A 17,963-nucleotide genomic window follows, 5' to 3' on the forward strand; every position below is an offset into this window, starting at 1 on the left:
CAAATAGCTTCTCCTACTGGAGAAACCTCAGACTGCTAGACAGGAGTTCCAAAGCCACATCCACATACTTTATATATTAACAAATGAATTATTTTCCATTATTTTACATAGTTGGGGCAGTCGAGGGCTGGAGCTTAGGGAACCGGCCGTGTGACCTGAAGGTCGCCGGTTCGGTCACCCTGTGACCTGAAGGTCACCGGTTCGGTCACCAGTGCCGACAATGAATGTAGAAAGAATGAATGTAGGTAGGGCTGCCCACCACTCCGGGCAAGTGTGCTCACTGCTCAAAAGTGTGTATGAGGTGTTTCACTTCAAGGATGACTTAAATGCAGAGGTGAAAAGGTGGCCACTTTTTACTACAGTGTAAGCAGTTCCTCCACATTTGTGTATTGATTTGTGTCAAATGAAATAAATCGAATCAGGATTTTATACAACACTGAACTGTTTCAAGCTGAATGGAAATGTGAGAGGTTTGGTGCCCTAACGGTGGGGCATCTATTTCAGAGTAGAGGAGAAGCAGCCCCAGGTTGCTGGCACTTACGTAAGGGAGGCCAATCTCACGATTCCTCTCAACCGTTCTCTTCACTTCTTCCAGGCTGCCATAGTCCCAGCGAGAGAGCTGAAAGCCAAAGGCCCAGTAAGGGGGGATGGTGGGCCTGCCAACCAGCTGGAGACACACACACACACACATACACAACACAGCATGATATACAATCTCTATCCACTTTATAGAAATGTTTACCTTGTGCTTCCACTCATTGGTCACTTTATTAGGAACAACTACCTTATATGCTGATCAGGCATGATGACCACTGCCTGTTTTCTACATTCATTGTCCATTTTATCAGCTCCACTTACTGTATAGGAGCACTTAGTCCATCTGTTTCTCTGATACTTTGTTACCCCCTTTTACCATGTACTTCAGTGGCCAGGACCCCCATGGACCCTTTCTTTCTTCTGTTCATTCTTAACACTTCAGTAACACTGACGTGGTGGTGATGTGTTAGTGTGTGTTGCACACGCTAACACATGGAGTTTTTGAACACTTCAGTGTCACTGCTGGACTGAGAAGAGTCCACCCACCAAAAATATCCAGCTGACAGCGTCCTGTGACCACTGATGAAGGACTAGAGGGTGATTAGCTCATACTGTACAGCAAGAGATGAGCTATCGTCTCTGACTTTACATCTACAAGGTTTATCTCCTCTCTTGTACCCCCTCACTGGTCAGTTTGTGAGCACAGGGCCACTGTTGTCCAGATATTATTTGAGTAGTGGTCCATTCTCAGTACAGCAGTGACACAGACAAAGCAGTCTGGTTGCTGGTGTGAGAGTTTTGACATACGCCGCTGACACTTCCAGGTTGAGAGTGGATCACCACCAAAAAATATCCAGCCAAGAGCAGCTCTGTGGTCAGAAAGTGACCGCTGATGAAGGACTGCTGGGCAACTAGCACAAATGTGGCATGAATAGATGAGCTACATTATCTAACTGCTTTGGAGCCACATGGATAGTTAATGTATACTACATGTAGAATTAGGTAGAAAACTCGCATAGCATATCTGACCTCTGTGAACTCCTGCACGATGGCCTCTGGTGTGGCTCCAAGCAAAATATAGAAGTCCAACACTCCTCCGATTGTCCTGTAGGTCACTGCTGGTGCCGGCTGAAGAGTCACATCTACACATTGCAGAGATTGAAAGAGTCAGAATCAGAATCTACAGATTGAAAGAGAAAATAACAATACAAAATAAAAAATAAATAAAAAACTTCTCAAGCAAGAGTAAATATGTTTTCTACTAAAAAACTCCTTGCGTAATTACTCTGAGTTGCCTTAAATGAGTTTCTCTGGGTTTAACTGCATCAGCCAGCTAACAGACACTCCCAATTCAAAATATAAGCAAGAACGTTTGATTCAATAAAGAGTTGTCATGCTTATTATTCTTAGACAAAAGAATAGAAGAGCAAGCTAACTCCTCCCTCATGTTGGAAGCTAAGCTGTATGGTTATTGGATGGATGGATGGATGGATGGATGGATGGATGGATGGATGGATGGATGGATAGGTAAATGGATTGGTGGATCAATAGATAGGTGTTTCTAATAAAGTGGCCAGTTACTGGAAGCAAAAGGTAGGCGTTTCTAACAAGGTGGCCAGTTACAGAAGCGCAAGGTAGGTGTTTCTAATAAAGTGGCCATTTAGTGGAAGTAAAAGGTAGGTGTTTCTAATAAAGTGGCCAGTTGGTGGAAGAACAAGGTAGGTGTTTCTAATAAAATGGCCAGTTGGTGGAAGAACAAGGTCGGTGTTTCTAATAAAATGGCCAGTGAGCACAAAGTACAGTAAAAAAGCAAAACAAGAGCAAACGCACTGCCATACATTATTATCCAGATGCATAAACAGAAGAAGAATGCATATAATAAAATATGCTAAAACATTTATATTTAATATAGTTTTATACAATGTAGATATAATTGAATGTATTATACACATAAAGAATTGCAATAAAATATACTACTCCTCACAATAATAATAGCTAAAACGGTACTGCATTAAAAGTGCACTCAAGTAAAAGTAAAATTACTATGAAAAAACTTGGGGTGGAATATGGCACAGAATTTTATGAGAGTTAAGCAAGTTGTACACAGGAAGAATGAAGTGCGGAGTTCTCCTTGTTTGTTTTGGGAGGCTCACTGCGAAAAACTACCACCTGGTTTAAGGCTGTATTTTAGCCGAGTTAGCTCTTGCTGTGACTTATTTACATGCTTCAAAGTGGTACATATTTCAGGCACCATGAAGGCAGATAAAATAACGTAGGTGTGAATTATATTCAGTACACAGTAATAAAAAATACTGTATGCAGTATATTGATATTATATAAAAAATATATTGTATGCAGTAAATAAATAATATAAAAACTTAAATGTCAGGTGAAATCTCTCCAACTGCTATGCGATTTGCAGATGAGTCTGTTATGTTTATTTGAACTTATTTTAGACACATAAAATTTTAGACAAATGAAAATTATTCATCTTGGCAAATCATAAGCAAACTGTTTGGTTAATATTTAGTTTCCCCTTCTATCAATAGGTGCCCTTACAAGGAAGAAGACCGCTGTAATGAGTAGTTCCTTACTCTCTATCTCTGACAAACACAGCAATTAATCTGTTGGCATTTTTTCAAACCATTAAAAACATCCCATCCCCAACACGCGCACACACACACACACACACACACACACACACACACGGTGAGCTGATCATCACACCAGTCACAGTGTGAAAGATCATGGTCTGCCGGTGCCAAAGGGGCAGTACACTGGTCGAAGGCAAAACACACGAGTGCACCCACTCCCGAATGTCAAGTCTTGTTTACACATGGACTACATATGTCACATGTTATCAAGGATGCAGCACGTGCCCAGCATGTCAGCAGCTCAGGCTGGAGAACTTCTACAGGCCTTTCGCCTCCCCTGTTTCACTCTGTGCTTCAGTGATTACTGCTGTGTTGTTCTGCAGGCTTTCTAAAGTGATTACAGTGAGTTACAGTGTTTGGACTCCATTACCCACCCATAGCATTGCTGTTCATTAGGAAAACGCCAAAGGATTCGCCTTGGTCGGTTTCCAAGCACATGAAGAAGGGATAGTGACCGTAAATGTTGTGCGTTCCCTGAGGAGAGAAGCAGGTAGAGCAAACAATAATTAAGCAGCATTAATGGGCTGAAGTGGCACAAATCTGTTTATTTGGTTTTTTTCCAGAATAAAAGTCCCAGGACTACTGGCTTTGCTACTTTCTTCAAGTATCAGGCAATTAAGGGCAGCCCTGATGTAATTTAGAGGGCGTATATAGTTCATTGAGCAGCTAATCTTAGCCAGTTTATTTATTTATTTATTTACTTATTGCGAATGTATGTGAGCAACACTTGACATTATGTGTACTGAGGAGTAAATGTAATGTCAAGTAAGAAGATACCACAGCTTATGGTTTTAGGCCTGCACATTCCCTGACTAAAGCTCACCTAGTTCAGGAGTCGATGACATGGGTCTTTTACTGCCCTGTTGTGGCTCCACAGCAACATTAAAGTAAAAATTACTTACTTATTAAGGTAAAAATAAAATAACCTTTTAAATAAAATAACTGTCTTAAGATGCAAAATACTACATATATCGAATAGATTTCATTTCACTTGACAAGATGCCATTTTTGCAATGCACTGTAATCTGTACCATGGGAAAGTGGGCTCTTCATATTTCCATATGTGTTACTTTACAGTTCTAGTATTTTCATCATTCTTCTAAAACAGTGGGGAATAAAGGAAAACCCTTCTATTAGTAGGCGTGTCCAAACTTTTGACTGATACTGTGTGCGCGCGACTGTACATATTTCTCCACTCACTCCATTGGGGAAGGAGTCTCTTGTAAAGATGGGCCAGGTCCTCCAGTTCATATCGTGGCGGTAGTTCTGGTGGACGTGCTCTCCCAGGCCGTAGACGTTGTCTGAGGCGAGCTTAGCAGAGATCTGCAGATACTGATCTTCAAATATCAGTGGAGCCACAGTGGTGTCAAACCTGAAAATGAGAGAGAGAGAAAGAGGTGGAAGAGAGAGAGAGAGAGAGAGAGAGAGAGAGAGAGAGAGAGAGAGAGAGAGAGAGAGAGAGAGAGAGATGGGAGAGAGATGGGAGAGAGATGAGCTTTTATTATGAAAAACAACATATTTCATACAGCTTTTCCCTTTGAAGGCACAAACACTAATTTACCCAGCAAATTAAGCTTCCATCAGCCCTTTATTCTGCACTTTACTTAGTTAATCCAGCTCAATAAATCATGAAGATGTATACACCCATCAAGCATAACAAGATGACCACCTCCTTGTCCATTTTTTCAGCTCCACTTACTGTATAGGTGCACTTTGTAGTTCTACAGTTACAGACTGTAGTCCATCTGTTTCTCTGACACTTTGTTACCCCCTTTTACTCTGTTCTTCAGTGGTCAGGACCCCCATGGACCCTCACAGAGTAGGTACTATTTGGGTGGTGGGTCATTTTCAGCACTGCAATAACACTGATGTGGCGGTGGTGATGTGTTAGTGTGTGTTGCGCTGGTATGAGTGGATCAGACACAACAGTGCTGCGGGAGTTTTTAAACACCTCAGTGTCTCTGCTGGACTGAGAATAGTCCACCAACCAAAAATATCCAGCCAACAGTGTCCTGTGACCACTGATGAAGGACTAGAGGATGACCAACACAAACTGTGCAGCAGCAGATGAGCTATCGTCTCTGACTTTACATCTACAAGGTGGACTGGCAAGGTAGGAGTGTCTAATAGAGTGGACAGTGAGTGGACACAGATTTTAAAATCTCCAGCAGCACTGCTGTGTCTGATCCACTCAGACCTGCACAACACACACTCACACACCACCACCATGTCAGTGTTACTGCAGTGCTGAGAATGATCCACCACCCAAATAGCATTTTTAACAGAAACTGTGTACTGTTTGACATTTATCAGTAAAAAAAAATCCAAGGACTTTCACATGCAGTATCGTAATCATTTAATTGGTGCAAGAGCTATCAGCAGCCATTAAAATCATAAAAATTCATACGCTTGTGAGCACAGACAGGCAGAGCTCCCTGCTATTACCCCTGCATGCCACCATTATTGCAGAGAGCATGGCAGTAAAGCATGACAGCGAGTTGAACGGGATGAGTGAAGAGACGTGATCTTTCAAAGTCCCACAGCCTCATCAGCGTAAATAACTTTACGTTTACGCCAAACTAAGGCAAGTGTCTGAACATCGCAGCATTAAAAAAGGTCGCAAAGAGGATATTAATCACGTTTAATGGTGTCGCCTGGTTTTGGAGGCACTGACTCCTCTAATGGCTGTGTATCTAGCTGTGTGTGACTGACACAGCTATAATCACTTTGTCTCTCTGTCTGGCATTGACTGACACCCCACAGCCCAAACAAATCACGCCATTCTTTTAAAATAATGCATAATAATGAGCTCACTGCGTGAAAAATACGGGCCTACAGAGGGATGAAATGCAATATGACATTAATGTCAGCTAAGTACTGTTATTATGATTTCTTGTCTTGACATATAGTAGTCATAAGCGGTGATTCAGGGTGACTCAGGAATGATCTAAACACTTGATCCGTGTTCACATACGCAGGAAATTAGGAGTAATGAAGGGCGAAAGGGGTTCTGCCTGTCAACAAGAGGCGCAAGTAAGGGGAGACAACAACACAAAAAACATTCCAAACACAAAAACATGTGATTTATAGTGACAGGGATGGAGGGATGTGAGAGGGGCATCCAGTAAGGGAGAGAAAGCAAACGAAGTTTCAGAACTACACAAAACAAAATGTTTTCAAAGGAAGCACCAAAACTCCAGGCTTATTATTCCATGAGGAATCGTGTACAATATGATAATTGTGCTTTGTTTTTCCCCAGAGGTCCACTTACAATGTTTGTCTGCATTTATGTGCCAAATATTGGAGTCGTCCAATCAAGCAATTTTTTGTGACCAGTCTTGGCTGTTTTGGTTAGTGTGCGTTTTAGACTGCTGTGTTCTGATTGGCTGCTCTGTACTGTGACTCATTTAGTAAGCAGTCTAGGCTGAAACACTCTGTATAACTTCAGCATGAGTGGGCGGGGCTAAACCGATCTAGACGGATGTCACGACAGTCTCCATATATGGACAGTAAGGACTTTAACAGTTTATTTACATCAAAATGATTCATTTAAAAATAAATAGATAGACATACAGAGAGAGAGAGAGAGAGAGAGAGAGAGAGAGAGAGAGAGAGAGAGAGAGAGAGAGAGATAGATAGATAGATAGATAGATAGATAGATAGATAGATAGATAGATAGATAGATAGATAGATAATTTCTGAAAGGAAAACAAAGCACTCACAAGATTTTTCTGTTGGACACTCTGCGGACTCGGACTCCGAATGGACTGTGGACAAGTTCTAGCTCGTAGTTCAGGGGTCCATTAGGGGAGCTGGTCAGAGAGTTAACGTGTTCATGAGGGACTTCGAACCTGGCTTTGTTTGCATCAGTGATCTGGAGAACAAACAGTAAAACTGCATTATATATATATATATATATATATATATATATATATATATATATATATATATATATATATATACACACACACACACACACACACACTCACTCACTGGCCACTTTATTAGGTACAGTTTATTAGGTTCAGTTGCTTGTTAACACAAATAGCTAATCAGCCAATCACTCAATGCATTTAGGCATGTAGGCATATAGCAAGGTGTACCTAATAAAGTGGCCATCTATATACAAATGTAGGTGATGATGAATTTGACAGTAACTAACATCCTAGTTAATGCACTGAACTGAAAATAAAAAAAAAAAAAAAAAAAAAAAAAAAAGGAGTTAAAATGTATTTAATGCTTTAACCTCTTATTCTCCAGGGTATATTTTGGTCTGTCCATCTGAATTTATGTGACCAAATCATAAGTAAAATGATTCTGTAACCGCATGAAATAAAATTTCAATTTAATTTCTAATTTTATTTAGTTTTTGTGAAAGCTCACCGCAAATGAACAGAACATGTGTTTTATGATTTACACATACCGCTATATGTTTACAATTTACTGCTGAAAGCCAAAAATCTCAGACGCTCTTTGTGTTATTTTATAAAAGTAATGTTTACAGAGCAGATCACTGAAGAGACGCCGTCTGTTTATAGTTTACAGCCCAGATTTGGGGAAAACAGGTCGACTTTCAGTAGAAAAACAAACTGGGTTTAAAATGACATCACCATCTTCTTGACTGGAGAGAAGAGTTACAGCCTCATACGACGCACAGCTTCTGAATGTAGCTCATGAAATATGAAAGTTATGAAGAACGTGACGAAGTGCGTTTTGGGACCAATGGTGGTTCCAAGGAATTTAAGAGGTTTCAATGTTTGCCATATTTTTTCTGCATGTAAGTAAAACTCAGAAGCAGGGAAGCAGTTTTCTGAAATGCACTGCATTTTACAGGTAGTTTTATCCTCCTACAGTGCACTGTGTGTATGCATGGGCGCCATGAACATACATGGAATCGAAGGCGATTTTCTGTCTGCATTTCAGCAGTGAAGGTCAGCTCTGTTATTTCTGCCCCATACAGAGAAGGTGAGTTCACTCGTTTCAACTGGGCCTCCAGTCCTGAAAAACAGAGCAAGCATTTTAACTTAGAGTGAATATTCATATGTGCGGTAGATATTTCCACACAGAAATGGGCTCAAGTATTTCATACAGAGAGTGTTTGGTACAATACATGTAATAGTATAATAATATACGCTGCAGAGTTTGTGTAATTTGATTTGAGGCCAGGAATAGCTCACTAATCTGTTTAGGTTCCAATAAATGCAAAACAGAATGTAGCAAGTATTCTGTAAAGCATGTTGGGAGGAAGAAAAGCACTCACTTGTTCTATCAGCACGGTTCTGACTGACCACAGTGTAGCCATTGTTACTAGAGAAGAAGCACCAAGGTACGTTGGTCTGGTCCAGCGGACTCCAGCAGCAGCCCCTTGCCAGACATCTTTGCTGGAGGGAAGGAAGAGTCAGTAAAGGTCAGATTTACAGCCACTGAGAAGTCTTTGGTTAGTGTTTGTACTGCAGGCGCTGAGTTTTGCATGGGCATTGATTACTAGATGTTTTCACTATAGAATGGTAGGTTGTGGTGGTCAATCACACAAACATTTCAGTGGCACTGCTGGTCTGAGAATTGTCCACCACACAAAATATCCAGCCACCAATGTCCTGTAGTCAGAATCTGAGCTCTGATGAAGGACTAGATGATGGTTAACATGAACACTGCAGCAGCAGATGATCCATCCTCTCTAATTTCACATCCACAAGGTGGACCAAGAAGGTAGATGTGTCTGACAGGGTGGACAGTAAGTGGGCACACTATTTAAAGAAGTCGATCCACTGGTATCAATGTAACACTCGCTACTATGTTAATGGCACAGCAGTGCTGAGAATGATCCCGAATTTGTTAGCCCCCATCCATCAGTGGTCACCAGATATTATCCAGGTTAACGTGGAAACTGATGGACGCTAACAAATTCTGCAGAGAAACTGATGGACTGCACTGCAAAAAATGGTACCTTGTCAGGCAAAATGATCTTAAATGTAGTCAAGAAATCTGATTTGATATGGAAAATCCAACTTTGGGTTGAATTGTTTTGCTACTCCATGTTTCGTTTATGTAAAGTTCTTCTATAAACCCTTCACAGTGGACATTTTTAAGTAAGATTTTCCAACAGCATCCATTTTTCTAATCTGCTTCCCAGCAGTCATCGGGCGGAAGGCATTTAGCATGTCCAATTGGCCTGACTGCATGTCTTTGGACTGTGGAAGGAAACCGGAGAACTCGGAGGAAACCCATGCAGACACAGGGAGAACATGCAAACTCCACACAGAGAGGACCCTGGTCACCCGGCCAGGGAATCAAACTCAGGCCCTCCTCGCTGAGAGGCGACAGCGCTACCCACTGCGTCACTGTGCCGCCCATTTTCCAACAATAGTGCAGGATTAAATCAGGAGTAATGAGTGATGGACATAATAACCATAGACTGATGAAACGGTCAGTATTTTACCTGGGAGCCGCCGGCCTCTGGGTGACAATCCACTCTCTCTGCGATTGGGATGTCTGGACAAACTGGCACAAAAGGCTCTGGATCTGGCTGCTGGGTTGGGTTTGTTGCTGTCAATCATAAGACACTGAATCAATGAGTGATAGGATCTCTATTAAGAGACGCACTAACTACAGCGGCCGCTTGCATAAAATAAGCTTTGGCCTTAAGTTTTTGTTTATACTTTATCTGCACAAAGGATACCTTCGAATTACCAGGCTGAAGCGGCACAATTCCGAGATCTGATGTTTTCAGGGCTGTGTGGACACAAATCTGATCTTTTCAAATCTGACCTGAGCCACTTTCATATGTGGTCTGTATCCGATTTGTGGCCATGTGACCTTAATGTGACGCTCAGATCAGAATTCATGTGCTTTTTTTCCGGTACGCGTGCACCGTCATTCAGTGTTACCAAGGCAGCAGCGCCGAAAAGAAGATAAAGCCTGTAAACGGTGGAAAAGTTCGTTCATATTAATGGCAGATTTAATACCTAAACGAGTGTGAATCATCCTGTCAGAGAGCAAAAAATCCGATTTGAGGAATGAGGCTTGGAATGAGGCTTGTACAAGTGTACCACTCAAATCCGATGTGAAAGTGGCTCAGGTCAGATGTGAAAAGATCTGATATGCTTGTCCACACATCCCTGAAAACATCAGATCTGAGTCACATTTGGGCAGAAAATCTGATTCATGCCACTTCAGCCTGGTAATGTGAACGCAACCTTTCATATGTGGTCCTAGATCGGATACGTATCCGATGAGTGGCCATGTGACCTTAATGTGATGCTCAGATCGGAATTCATGTGCTTTTTTTCAGCGTTACCATGGCAGCAGCGCCGAACAGAAATTAAAGCCTGTAAACTGTGGAAAAGCAACTCATCTCACCTTTTAGTCCTCGTCTGGCTCTAATAATGAAGCTGAGAGCTGATCAGAGTTAATGTTCTTCTCAGCGAAGCTCGTTCTGCTCGTTAGTTTGTTTATTGTTGTTTATATTTAAAATGTTTCTGCCAAACAGCCGCAGGCCAACCATGATTTCATACACTGCTAGTGATTGCAAGTGATTGCCTTGTTATCCAAAAGCACCACAGCATGACAGTCTTTATGTATTATGCAGTGCTTCACATTGCACATGCTTTCATATAGTGGCGTTCACTGTACTGCATAATACAGTTTATGCAAAGCTTTTGTGACACAAAACTGGTGCTTTCATTTTTGCTACACTTGCCTCAGTACCTCATTTCAGCTTTAAAACAATTCATGACCTGACTGTGTAAACACAGGTACTTTCTCATTAGTCACCACAAGCATAAACTCAAACGAAATAATCTTAAAATGCTCATTAACATCTCCTATTATCCATTGACCATCAGGTGACCTTGTATAGCTATTTATAATCAGTAATAAAAATGATCTTCTTCTTCTTTCGGCTGCTCCCTTTATGGGTCGCCACAGCGGATCATCTACCTCCATCTTGCCCTATCCACTGCCTCCTCTACTTTTACACCAACCATCTCCATGTCCACCTTCACTACATCCATAAACCTTCTCTGAGGTCTACCTCTTCTCCTTCTACCCGGAAACTCCATCTCCAACATTCTTTGACCAATATATCCACTATTCCTCCTCAACACATGTCCAAACCATCTCAACCTGGCCTCTCTGGCTTTATCTCCAAACTGCTCCACCTTCACTGTCCCTCTGATCTGCTCATTTCTAATCTTGTCCATCCTTATCACTCCCAACGAAAATCTCAGCATCTTCATCTCCGCCACCTCCAGCTCAGCCTCCTGTCCTTTAGACAGAGCCACAGTCTCCAAACCAAACATCATAGTAGGACACACTACTGTCTTGTAAACCTTCCCTTTCACTCTTGCTGCACACATCAGCCCTGACACCCGTCTCCACCCACTCCATCCTGCCTGCACCCTCTTCTTCACCTCTTTTCTACACTGTCCATTGCTCTGGATGGTTGACCCAAGATATTTGAAGTCATCCACCTTTACGACCTCTACTCCTTGAATCTTCACCTTTCCACCTGCCTCCCTCTCATTCACACACATCTATTCAGTAATAAAAATGATAATATGGCATTATTATCACACAACACCAGTGACACATAGTAGTTATGAGCTGCCTGATAAACAAAATTATTAATAAATTAATGAAGTATAGTGAGCGAGTGTGACTCAGCCTGTGATTCTCAGGCCTTGAGATGCTTCCTCTCTGATGAGCCTCGACCCAAATAAGCAGTTTAATAGAACTGAAATTGTGTTAGAATGTAAAATAAGAGTCTTGATAACAGCAGTGACTAAAATCTCTGTGACAAATGAATTTTTAAAATAAAATCATATTTTTAAATGTAGTATAACATTAATGATATAAAAAGTAAACATGAATTTGTTTTGTATGAATTCCTACATTAAAACTCTTCAAAATATTCTGTTATATAAAAACGGTTTCTCAAATGTTGACAACTGGTTTTGTGATGAGCTGTTTTACTGACGCAGAGCGACTATGAAACATGATAAAAGAAGAAAATCAGAGAATCATAAGAGAAAAGTGTTATTTAATCTGTCAACTGTGTAAATGTACATACCGACTTTTGGAGCTGTGCCTAATACTTTGAGCATCTGTTTAAGCCCTGTAACCTTTGTGACATGGTTTCATACTCCAAATGGGGAATGACCCATAGTCTCACGTCTCAGGCCAGACTGATAATATCCTATCAGTTTTCCTGAGGAGGAGTAGCCACCTCTAGCTGCAAACCCTAAGCACTCCTTCATAAATTCAAAATTCTCCTTCCTCGAATCACTCAGGCCAAAACTCTGGGAGGTTTAAATATAGCGAGTTGACCGATGTCACGGCTTCAAATTATGATTGAGGCTGACAGCTGTCACAATAACCGCGTCTGTCTGGATTCTTGGACGAGTATTCTCGTGCCTCTACAACTCCCCGGGCTGTCTGTATGTGCCTGTGAACTGTATTGCTTTTGGGTGTCCCACTTCATTTAGTGTCCTTGATGACGGGCAGGCTAGACGTATTCTTCATGCTTTGATAGAACATCAAAGCCTCGTATTTCCCCCGTCCTTCGACCTGTTTATGTTTTGGGGGCTGGGGTGGAGGGATGGGATGGGATGACACAATCATCTTACAGCCTTACATGGTCTGTGTAGGTGGTTGTTAAACCCCAGGAGCTAGTGCAGGGTATTTTTAACCACCCTACACTCTCAGAAATAAAGGTACTAAACCAACACTGGGGTGGAACCCTCAAGGGTACATCTCTGCACCTTTAGTCAGAGAACATAACTGAACCATAATCCACTGAAATTATATTTTCTAAGCTTTACTCCACACACCCCGTCTCGCCTCTAGACTTCTATTACACTGTTCAGTTTTAAAACATTTGGTTATGAAAAGGTACAAATACCAACTTTTCACCTGGAAACACTGATTTAAGCTTCACAATCAGACCTTAAAACTACTGTAGAACCTTTGAGGGAACATTTACATTGTTTGTACTTTGATGAACAAAAAATGTACCTGAACAGAACCTTCATTTCTAACAGTGTAGGTGCCTTACGTTGTATTCACTTCTAAAGCTTCTTCTTATATTCGGTTAATTATATTTCATTCCTAGTTGATTAAAAACATAAAATATAACATAAAATATAAAATTCTGTGGAAAGTGCAGATTCAGATGTTTCGATCCATATCAGATTTACTGTTGTAGGTAGTTCGGGAGTGGTTGTAACTTAATTTGTAATTATTTTATTAAGATTTGACTGTAAAGTCATTGTGTATACAGAGTCTTGATTTTCTGTCACTTTTTGACATTGAAACAAGTGGGAAAAGTCAACAATAATATCACTAGACTTTTAAGGGTTAAAGAAAGACAGAAATGGCAGACTCGCTGGGAGACCAGGGTGGGTGACATCGGATTACGGTTGAGAGAATAATATCTCAGTATCCTTGTCTGTGTGTAGAGAGTCAGATAAGGTTAGATACTATAGAATGGGAGGATGTACTGGACACTCACGCTCTTTGGTGACAGCGGGCTCTCCCGTGGCCAGCAGGACAACAAGTGCTATAGCAACAATCCCAACCAGGACAAACAGCACTATCAGGGTAATCTCTAACCCTGAGAACTTTCGCTTCCCCATCTGAAACACAGAGAGAGACATGTTTTTATACAGTACCTGGATATCGGGGCTTACATGTAAGTAAGTAAGTAAGTGATACGTTTTTTAATCCCACAAATGGGGAAATTCCACCTCCACATTTAACCCATCCATGAAGTGAAACACGACATACACACACGCTAGGGGGCAGTGAGCACACTTGCCCGGAGCGGTGGGCAACCCTATCCATGGTGACCAGGGAGCAATTGGGGGTTAGGTGTCTTGCTCAAGGACACCTCAGTCATGGACTGTCAGCTCTGGGGATTAAACCAGCAACCTTCACACTGGTCACAGGGCCAGTTCCCTAACCTCCAGCCCACGACTGCCCCCAAAGTGCTGCGTGTCGCATATGAGTACATATCTGTGGTAATAATTTGATCCATATGTATTATACATCAGCAACCTCATATCATATCAAAGATGCTGACTTATAATGACAGTATTAGTGAATGGAAAAACATTGAACATAAAAACTTTGGTTTTAAGTAGTTTTGGACCATTTTTATTAGTCTATTCATCATAAAATTTTACCACATTGTAAAGTGCAGCAGGAATATATGCAATCGTGTCTATATATATGAAATATTATCTCAGTCTCATATTGAAAACACACAAAAAAAATACAATTATTGCCACATCTACACATAGTGGCACATCTAATTCTTAGCCAAATGCAATTGAAGCATGTTCATGTTTATAGTTCTTTATGTGGCCATTCATGATTTCCCATTTCACTAGGATATAAATATGAGGTGGCACAGAGGCCAAATTCCCCTAATATTAGAAAGATTAGAGACTAAACAATGAGATAAACGTGTGTTGAACTTCAGTTATCAGCCAAAAAAATAGCTACATGCCTGAAAATGTCCATATTCACAGTCTAATTAATTATAAAACAACCAGAGCTGTAGTGAACCTACCTGGAAGATGATACATGTTTATTTAACCCCCACTCACATTGAGGTGGATGGTAAGAGGCATTAATTTGGTTGTAGATTTGCAGAAGATTATACCATAATGGGGACACCAAGTCTCCAAAAGCAAGCTTAGACACCATCTCCGTGCCAAGAAAATAAAAAGCATCGGGAACCTTATAAGGATACTCGGCATCATGGACTATATTGTGCTCCTTCAGGAGGACAATGATTTAAGCCATGCATTCAAACCCACACAGAAATAGTGAAATGACCACAAAATCAAAACGGCCATTCCAGTCCTCTAACCTAGGCTAACGCTGACAAACTGTGGGGCTGAAGACGAGACCAGTAGAGAGGAGCTAGGATTCTGGAGGATCTGGAGAATCTGAGATTGTAAAGTACTAAAAGCAGGGGTTCCAATAAGTGTGACAAGTGATTTTATAAAAAAAAAAAAAAAAAAAGTAATATAATTATTCTGAAATTAAATTTAATGAATTAAATTTAGTCTACAAAAAAAAAGTCTTATTTATTTATTTACAGCCCAATTTGTTTACAGCCCTTATGTAGAGCCCAAGTTACAGAATAAACACTGACATAAAAGTGCTTCATGTATCAGCCAATGACTATAAAAAATAGCTGGAAATTTGCCTGGAAATTTGACTGGATTTAAATGTTGGATTTCTCTCAATATTTCCAATGTGACCCTGAGCTCATGACCTTTTACCTCATGTTTACTAAGGGTGCCAATAATTATGGAGCTGACTTTACAAGGAAAGCAATAATATACAGAACATTTCCATCCTGTACAGCTGTTTGCCTCTGTGTGTTACTCTCTGTTTTAAAACAAACTAATGCTAACTAACTCCTTAATTCAGTAAAAGAATGTTGTAAAAAAGCAAAGTTGTACAAAAGTGATGACGTTTTCCCAAATATCTCTTTGTTAATCTGCGTTTATTTCAGAATCAGCTTTATTTGCCATGCACATTAACTGTCAGCGCTTCTTTCCCTTTCATTTCTCTACTCTTTTCTTTTCATTTAGTTCTAGGATGGTGCAAGCTGGTTTCAGCAACATGAAGAACAACTTCCAACTGCATCCGTAACAGTATTCCCCTCAGCCAATCCATCCTCAATTTATCACGCCTTCAGTGAGAAATCAGCCCGGAGAAGGAAGAGAATGCAATCTACTCTCTTTCTCTCTTCCCTCTTTCTCGCCCACTGTCTAGGTCTACAGGCAAAAAGGTAGAGTCAAATTTTTCAGAACTGCAGGCTGAAATGTTTTGGTTTTTGCAAAAAAAGGTCACTTGTTCTCCTGGATTTGACACCTGGCTGAGTGGTTCGAAGTCATTTCAGCTAAATTAAATATCATCCATCTTTAAATTGTCTCCAGAGTCAGGAGTTACAGGGTAAAAGTAGAGCAAGTATAGATAGGACAGTTTCTAGTTTTGACAATATACTACCGCAAAAATCTGCTAATAATAATAAATACAAATACAACTTAAATACAACTTAAGACCAATAAGTGCTAACCATTCAACTTTTGACAAAATGAAGGAACTTTTGACGGCTTTCTTATAAGACACGAATAAAAAAGTAGCTCAGAAATTGTGATTAGATCACAGTGTTTTTGAGCAGCTAATATGTGACAGAAAATTGTGAGAAGTTGTCGGATTTGGTCTGAATTGCAAAACTGGCGAAATGGGTCCAGTTCCTACCTTTGCTGCTCCCCTTGCCGTGCTGGTAAAGTCCGAGCTGAGGTCACAGCAGACAGTCCAAGAAGGGACAAAGTTTGCCCTGAAAGTTTCTCCTGATCTTACGCCACTCGTTTATGTACCTCCTTCTGTTCAGTAAGGAGTGATGCAATGATGTTGAGTGTGGGTGTGCACATGTGTGTGTGTGCATGTCCAAGGGGTGCTTGTGGGTGTGTTGTTGTGTGTGAATGCAGCAATAACCCACGAGAGCTGTGAATGATAAGCAGATTTTATTAAAGGCTGTAACACGGCGCCTCCATTTCCAAGCCTGAACAGTCCTGTTAACACACACAGATGAAACATTAACCACACGATAACTTTCTCTTAAAGGATCACTCCTTCTGTCACTCATAGGGAATGACTAAGCATTTCTTTTGGTCTTGCAAGTTTTTTACTGGTAATGTTATTTCACAAGCATTTTGCGAATAAACTGGAACCCAACGCTGATGATGATCTAGTCTAGTGTTGCCAGTTTCTGGATGGAGCTTCTCCAAATGGACATGTGCAGTACTTTTTTCTTTTTTGAAAGGGGGGGGGGTTCCATTTCTCACACCATGTTTCAGTGTTTGAGTTGTAAACACTGTCATTCAGAGTGGTTTGGTGTGAAATGGTTGTTTGTAGAGACTCAGATTTCTTTACAGTGGTGTAAACCAGGAGTTCATACATACATCCAAACCCACCATGTCTTAGGCAGTGTGTTTGTTATCATATTGTGTAAAACTTCTGGCTACTATTATGTTTCTCTGGACCACTGTGACTCTGTTGACATCTGAGCCATTTAATTATACAAAAAAAATCTTAGTTTAACTATCCCTAAAATATCAAGAATTAAGAAAATGAGAGGCTTATTCTTTATTCAGACAAAGGCAACCAGATGTTAGTAAAAAAGAAAAAAAAAGCACAAACAAATATTAGCTGAGAAAGACAAAAGTATAAACTTATAGAGCACACAGCGAAAAATGGTATGTTTCAAGTAATATTATCTTTAATCTAGTCAATAAATCGAATATTCTCTCGTTGAGATTGTTGTAAGCTTAATTTAAGATTGTTAACTTATTTCCATACATTTTGGCTTGTTTGGTCTTTTTTTGTAATTTAATGTCATTTTTCTTAACCTCTTATTCTGCAGGGTATATTTTGATTTGTCCATCTGAATTTATGTGACCAATTGTAAGGAAAATTATTCCAACTGATCACTGAAGAGACGCCGTCTGTTATAGTTTATAGGCCAGATTTGGGGGGAAACTGGTCGACTTTCAGTAGAAAAAACAGAGATCAGCTTCTTTTATTATAAGGGTTTAAAATGACTTCACCATCTATTTGACTGGAGAGAAGAGTTACAGCCTCATACGACGCCCAGCTTCTGAATGTAGCTTATGAAATATGAAAGTTATGAAGAACGTGACGAAGTGCGTTTTGGAACCACTGGTGGTTCCAAAGAGGCTTACGAGGCTA

The 17,963-nt window shown here is 40.5% G+C and overlaps 1 protein-coding gene across 1 annotated transcript in view; it reads right to left on the reverse strand.

Annotated features, from left to right (window-relative positions):
- The window catches only part of si (sucrase-isomaltase (alpha-glucosidase)), a 130,979-nt gene extending 114,352 nt beyond the window's left edge, over positions 1–16,627 (reverse strand). Inside the window, exons 1-10 of the mRNA XM_017704123.2 lie at positions 16,473–16,627; positions 13,702–13,825; positions 9,631–9,737; positions 8,452–8,572; positions 8,080–8,189; positions 6,914–7,065; positions 4,392–4,563; positions 3,566–3,665; positions 1,567–1,679; positions 542–667 (exon numbers count right to left, since the gene is read on the reverse strand). Coding sequence (XP_017559612.1) covers positions 542–667; positions 1,567–1,679; positions 3,566–3,665; positions 4,392–4,563; positions 6,914–7,065; positions 8,080–8,189; positions 8,452–8,572; positions 9,631–9,737; positions 13,702–13,825 — 1,125 coding nt within the window. The 5' untranslated portion in view covers positions 16,473–16,627. The remainder of the gene's footprint in view (positions 1–541; positions 668–1,566; positions 1,680–3,565; positions 3,666–4,391; positions 4,564–6,913; positions 7,066–8,079; positions 8,190–8,451; positions 8,573–9,630; positions 9,738–13,701; positions 13,826–16,472) is intronic.
- Positions 16,628–17,963: the final 1,336 nt, after the last annotated feature.

This window comes from Pygocentrus nattereri, chromosome 7 (genome assembly GCF_015220715.1).
Source record: "Pygocentrus nattereri isolate fPygNat1 chromosome 7, fPygNat1.pri, whole genome shotgun sequence".
Classification (NCBI taxonomy): domain Eukaryota; kingdom Metazoa; phylum Chordata; class Actinopteri; order Characiformes; family Serrasalmidae; genus Pygocentrus; species Pygocentrus nattereri.